Source organism: Rosa chinensis, chromosome 2 (genome assembly GCF_002994745.2).
Source record: "Rosa chinensis cultivar Old Blush chromosome 2, RchiOBHm-V2, whole genome shotgun sequence".
Taxonomy (NCBI): domain Eukaryota; kingdom Viridiplantae; phylum Streptophyta; class Magnoliopsida; order Rosales; family Rosaceae; genus Rosa; species Rosa chinensis.
Genome location: NC_037089.1, coordinates 1,400,782 through 1,407,237, shown reverse-complemented (window position 1 = coordinate 1,407,237; position 6,456 = coordinate 1,400,782). Strand labels below are relative to the sequence as shown.

General features: G+C 37.6%; 1 protein-coding gene across 1 annotated transcript; it reads right to left on the bottom strand.

Moving 5' to 3' along the window:
• Positions 1-699: 699 nt before the first annotated feature.
• On the bottom strand, positions 700-2,028 carry LOC112187549 (class V chitinase). Its single transcript, XM_024326396.2, has 2 exons — positions 860-2,028; positions 700-776 (listed from the first exon to the last, which is right to left on the bottom strand). The coding sequence occupies exons 1-2, from the start codon at positions 1,971-1,973 to the stop codon at positions 700-702; spliced, it is 1,191 nt and encodes a 396-aa protein (XP_024182164.1). The 5' UTR covers positions 1,974-2,028.
• Positions 2,029-6,456: the final 4,428 nt, after the last annotated feature.

The following is a 6,456-nucleotide window of genomic DNA, read 5'->3' as shown; positions in this document are numbered from 1 at the left end:
AAAAAGGAGTCTGATTGCACGTTTTGTTTTGTTCCTTTTCTTTTTTTTTTTTTTTTTTTTGGTCATGCTCTTTTGGTCCAGAAACGGGTCTAAGCCCAAAAATTTGCTTAATTTCATTTTCAACAAAAGAAACATTTCTGAAAATAACATAACATGTTAACAACGATTTGTGCAAAATGATTTGTGGCTCTGATACCACTTGTTGCCACAAAATAAACAATCAATCATTTGATATCACAAACACACACAAACATGTCATATACATATCAATGAGCACACACCAGAATACACATTGATATAAGCATGATAAAGTGACTTGGAAAACCAACCTTTCTCAGTTGCTTGGAGAGCCATCTTGAAATGAGAAGAGTGCAGCTGGAAAATGATGGCAGGAGCTGAAATGAGGAACTCAACAAAAGCCTTCTGTGAAGCACTCAATATGTGAAAAGCTAGATGGTATTACTGCTGTATTTTCAACGTATATTGAGTGAACACAGGGACTCCTATTTATACAGAGAAGTAGATCACTCTAAGCTCAGTCCCATCAAGGAGTTAGAGTTTCAATCCAACTCTACTGCATGTACATATCTTCATTTATCTTGTTATACCAGATAAATGCATAAGCCTCTTGTATTTATCTAAACAGAATATATTAGATAGATATCATCAAGTTTAAGTTTATTAATTATCTCATGTTATTTATCCTGCTTTTAAATAACAGTTGTTATGCTTTAAGTAACTATTATCAGTCCACTCTAACACTTCTTCCTTTTGAGCTGTCAAGGTAAACATGGTGGTGACCTATTTTCATATCAAATTTAAACATGTCGAAAATACCTGGAAGCTAATATCAACCTACCTGCTGCCCTAGAGAGCACCCAATTGTCATCATTGCCAACTTGAAACACATTGTAGCCAAGAAGTCCCATCTTCTTAGCGTAAGAAACTTTCGCCTTGATAGCCTCTACATCATCAAAATTAATCCAACTTGACCCAATTGTGCAGTAATTCACCACATAAGTGTCATTGTACATAGGAACTGCACCATATCCAATTGTCTTAATGAACCATTTGATGTACTTATAGGCCATGGACCCGTCTATGGTAACCGCAGGACCTGATGCCGCTGCACCAACATTATTGTCGCTGGGATTCACAAGAGTCCAACCATAACCATGGTAAGGCAAGCCTAAAACAAGCTTGCTAGCAGGTAGTCCTCTGCTTATCAAGTCCTTAACACGACTATTCGTATTAGTCCCATTTGTTATTGGGTCATATAAAGCAGCATGAGGGTGTGTGAAGTTTTCCTCTTTAGGAAGATAGTAATCATATGCCCCAAGATGAGCCCAATTCAAGTTCTTCTTAATTGAGTCAATGGGATAAGTCACCGTATCCATAACCTGCATATGATGATGAAGTGCCATTGTCAAGAGCAAACCTGACTTTCCTGACTTTTTTGCTTCAGAATCCACCGCAGCACGCCACTCATTTAGAAATGTTCCCAAAGATGTGGTGTGCATGCTTGTTCTTGGTACAGCCCCCGTGAGGTCTAGCCCATCAAACTCATAAAGTCTAGCTGTCGTTATTGAAGATTCAATGAAAGATCTCCGGTGAGAAGACTGGTTCAGCAATGAAAACAACACTGAATAATCTTCTCCTCCACCCCAGATGGATAGCAAGGCTGTGACTTCTGAGTTTTTGCGCTTGACAACATTTGTGAAAGTGGAGAATTCTTGTTGGGTGGAGGAGTTGATTGAGAGCTGGTAAGTGGAAGAGTTTATAAAGGCAAAACCACATATAAGGTGAGTGAACAATGTGGAATCTATGTCAGAAACAGGGAATTCATCACCGGTGTAATGGTAACCGGCTTTGATCCATGACCGAGTGTTTGAACAATTGAAGTTCATAGAAAAGAGAGAGAGGAGGAGAACTTTGGTAGCTATTGATAAATGGTACTGCATTCTCAACAACATATGTCAATAGTGTTTTCAGAAACATAAGAAGGAGAACCTTCAATCACAAATCTGGTGTACAAATTTAGTAGGAAAGTGATGCTCTTCTTTGTCACAAACACCTAAAATATAGGTTAATAATGTGGACATGGAAAAGTACGTACCAGATTTTTGTTTTTTTTTGCTTTTGGAAGCTACCAGATTTTTGTCAAGTGTACGAGAAAACACGAAAGTTAGGTTGCCCCATGAAAATGATGGACAGACACGTAGACCGGCCAGCTGCCCTCGTGTAGAAATTAAGTTCCTCCATTTGTTTCTGCAAAAGAGAAATGAAATTCTTAATTCATAGATGATTGACATCAAAAAGTCTAAAACTTCCAGTGGTAAACGAGATATTAAAATTATCATCGAAATAAAAAAATGAGATATTAAAATCCAAACAGGTTTCATATGTGAACTAATTGGAATACTATCTCACCATGGTAACTATTTTACATATCAAAATGGACTTGGGCGTAAACTAAATTGCCTACCACAGATGTCAACAGGTTTCATTTTGTGTCCTCGAAAGAGCTCCTCTATCTGTAACTCTTCAACTGACTTCTCATTCTTCACAGCTTCAAGTTTCCTGTCATTCCTTAACTGAAACAGCCAATTCAGAATTATAAACAAATAAAAACAAGAAAATTAATCTGATAAAATATGAGAGAAAGAATATCATTCCTCTTGATCTTATTTATGATATTAAGATGATGAACATACAACTCTTATATAGACACTTTACAACTAAAAACCAGACAAACCATTAAATCTAATCTTTATCTGGTTAAAGTTATTTTACTTGACTCGTGCATATGTGAATGCATTACAAATGCACTCAAAAGAAATCTGCCTACTCCTTGCTGTGCGGTTGTTGGTGGTTGGGCTAGGTTTTGTCATCGGGCTCTTTTTTGATGGGCTTGGTGTTTCCTTTGTTCAGTTGTATTTGTTCTCAATAAATTCTCTACCTGTTGGGTATAGGTCGTTAACCAAGCGGGTCAGAGGTGGGGATTCTCTGTTTCGTGGTTGGGTTATTTTTGATTTTTCACAGTTCAATAGTGGGGAGGTTTCTTTTTTAGTATGGTCGTGATCGGCTTTACCCCAATCTTGTTCTGTGTACTTGGGCTTTTTTGGTTGAGGGCTTTAGAGTGCATGTTACTAGATAGAGGCTTATTTCCAGACCACGGTTGACTTCTTGCAATTATTGCTTCAAGCCTTCAATGTTAATGAAAGTGTTCTCATTTCTCCTAAAATATTTAAATAAATAAAAAAAATTTAAAAAAAGAAGCCTGTCTATCTACATGTATAACTCAGAGTAATTAACTAAATGGTTAAACAAGAAAAGCATATTCAATGTAAATGTTGTAGTAAGCAACCAACATTGAACAAACCCTAACCGCCTTCCCATCCCAACCCGGCCCCCCCCCCCACGGGGGAAAAAATGCCTTTGTTTCTACTGTCTTCCAACAAAATCGATCTAATAGTGATCGACTCATAGAAAGAATTTAAACCATTGCAACTACTTCAAAAGGAAGATTTTCACTGAAATTTTTTTACCTTGGAGATCGAGCAGCATTAAGAGATTAAACAGAATGGAGCAATACTAATATGAGATCAAACAAATGAATTGAAGTAACGTGAAGAATTCGAATAAAACGGTTACCTTGTTGCAAATGGAAGCTAGCAACAACAATATCTATATATATGCTTCAAATCATATAAATCCGGATCAATTAGTACTAATGGAGGAAAATCTGCTATTGATCGACTCGTATAAGGGAAGTTCTCTATGTTTGAGGACAATCTCATTATTACTAGCACAAAATAAATAGTTATGAAATAAATTTGATCTAGAACATGGAAGTTTAGGGCTTCTTCTTCTTCACCCTAAAAATTGATAAATATGTCCATGTCTAAAGTTGAGATATGAATTTTTGATCCAAGCCCATTTCAGTCGAAAGGAATGTAATTGTAGAAATAGTGGTGTGAAAACCCTAAATCGATTCTCTATCTCTCCCACCAAAAATCTGAAGCTAAAAGAAAGCTAATGAGAGTAATTTGGGATGAAGCACAAGAGTGATCATTTTCTGTCTTAGGAGGTAGGTTTCTTTTATCTTTTCATTTTCCTTCCAAAATAGAAAAAGTTGGTTGCCAAAAACCCTAGGTTGTAACTAGAGCTTCACATTGTAACTAGGATAGACCCAAAACCCTGTAGCTTATACCATGGGACAGGGAAACATAGCTTCTAACTGTTTCACCGTCAAAGTGAAGCAGAGCAGTGACAGAATCAGTGAGCTACCAGATGATATATTGTATCACACTCTCTCTTTTTTACCCATTAAATCCATTGCACAAATCAGCGTTTTATCAAGAAGATGGGGTTATATATGGGCTTCAATTCCTGTCCTTGACTTCTCTAAGGCTTGTCCTCAGATTCTCATTCCCAAGACCGAGGTAGTTAAGCAAACATTTGATCATGAGAATTCTAATGAATAGAGTCTGGTGGTGAACCATAGGATTGTAGAACTTGAGTTAGACGTGTTGTTAACTGATAGTTTCGAGTTTCCTGAGTGTCTATTTGAGTGCGATTCATTGAGAAGTCTCACAATGCAAGTCCAGTCCATATTATTGGAAAGTAAGAAATCCAAGACCATACTTTGGGTTTCCATGTCCATGTGTTTTGGCTAAAAGAGGTCTCCGATTGCTTCACATGCACTTTGTCTCTAGCTATCTGGATTTATCGGAAAGTGCTGATTTGGGTAATGTGGATTTGTTTTGTGGTTCTAATGCATTCCCTTGTCTTGAGAAATTGTTCATAAACCATAGTAAAGGAATCACTTGTCTCAAAATCAGCTGTCCAAACCTCAAAGATTTGACTGTTCTTGTTTCGCTCCAAACCAGTCTGGGTAGCAAACTGTCTCTGGGTTCAACAGTTCTCAGGATGAAGGTAACGAGCCTGGATATATTTGGAACGAGAACGGAGGTATTGCTAGTCAATAGTTGCAAAATTGGAAGCTGGGTCAACATTTTTGCCCCAAAATTTGCAGTGGATATGTAATATCATTACCAAAATGTGCTCGTTCCAGAGCTTTCCTATCCTGAGAACAGCTGATATTAGATTTCTGGTTTCGATGACTTCAACTGACATACCTTTGGATATCAATCTCCTTTCGGCTTTGTCCCGAGTTCAAAAGCTTCACGTAAGTATTGGCTGCTGTCTCCGGGTAAAATTTCTTGCTTTTTTCTTATCTCCAAGTTTGGAGACTAGCTAGCTAGCTTGTACATACATGCGATAGATAGCTTGTTTGGATTTTTGAAAGTAAAGTTTCCAAATTAGCTAGTCTCCCGGCAAACTTTTTTCTTTCTAGCTATCTGCAGGAGCTTGTTATTTTTCTGGACTTCGTTGACACACAAATTCTGTAGCTGCATCAGTTTGTTATTTAACCGTTGATCTGTTTAAGGACAAGCATATTAACAGAGAGAGAGAGAGAGTAATGTTGCAGAGAGAATGAGAATTCATGTGTGTTTATTCATCTCATACAATAGGGTATTTATAGGAATACATTTGAAGTGTGAGTGCTTAAAGAATAATACAACTTGATAGCATCTTCATTTGTAGCTTCACATTGTGGCTTGTGATGATGATGATTCATCTTCATTTGTAGCTTCACATTGTGGCTTGTGATGATGATGATCGCCATACTTGTTCCCTTTTGGTATAAAGCTTGTCACACAAGTCACTATACCTATCTATACACTCAAGCACCTATCTTATACATGATATAGACATTTATACTATGACTCATACATACTACAACATGAGTCATATATACTACAACACTCCCCCTTGGATATTTCATGTTAATAGTATTGTCTAGGCCGTGCGCTTCGAAGTTGCCTCGTTAAAAACCTTGTCAAGTAATAAAACCCTGTGGGAAAAACAACCTTGGTTGAAGGAGAAAAAGAGCACAACGCGCGTTGAGTGTGGAGTATGCAATATCATAGCTTCGGAGATAAGTGGAGTCTTCTTATCAACATCATAAGTAGGTAGTATATATGTCTACGAGAGGGATGCATTTAGAGTTGCTACACCAAAACCTTGCCCGGTAAACCCATTGGGAAAAACCCGTGGTCAAAGGGAAAAGATGAGCAAATGCATATATGTTGAATCAAAACATCTTCAGGATGTATTATAAGTGGGGCGACCATGCTAAAGATGTGCCTCGTTAAAACCTTGCCAGGTAACAAAACCCAGTGGGACAAAATAATCCTGGTCGAAGGACAAAAGAGTACACGATGGTTAAGTGAGTATGCTTCTGGATACTCCCCCTGATTTCAACTTCCGTTGATTTAGACTCCTTATTGTGTCTCCCAAACATGGTGCTTCTCTTGTTGCCTCATTAAAAAAACTTGTCGAGTAACAAAAACCCAGTGGGACAAAAATTACCTCGGTCGAAAGGAAAAA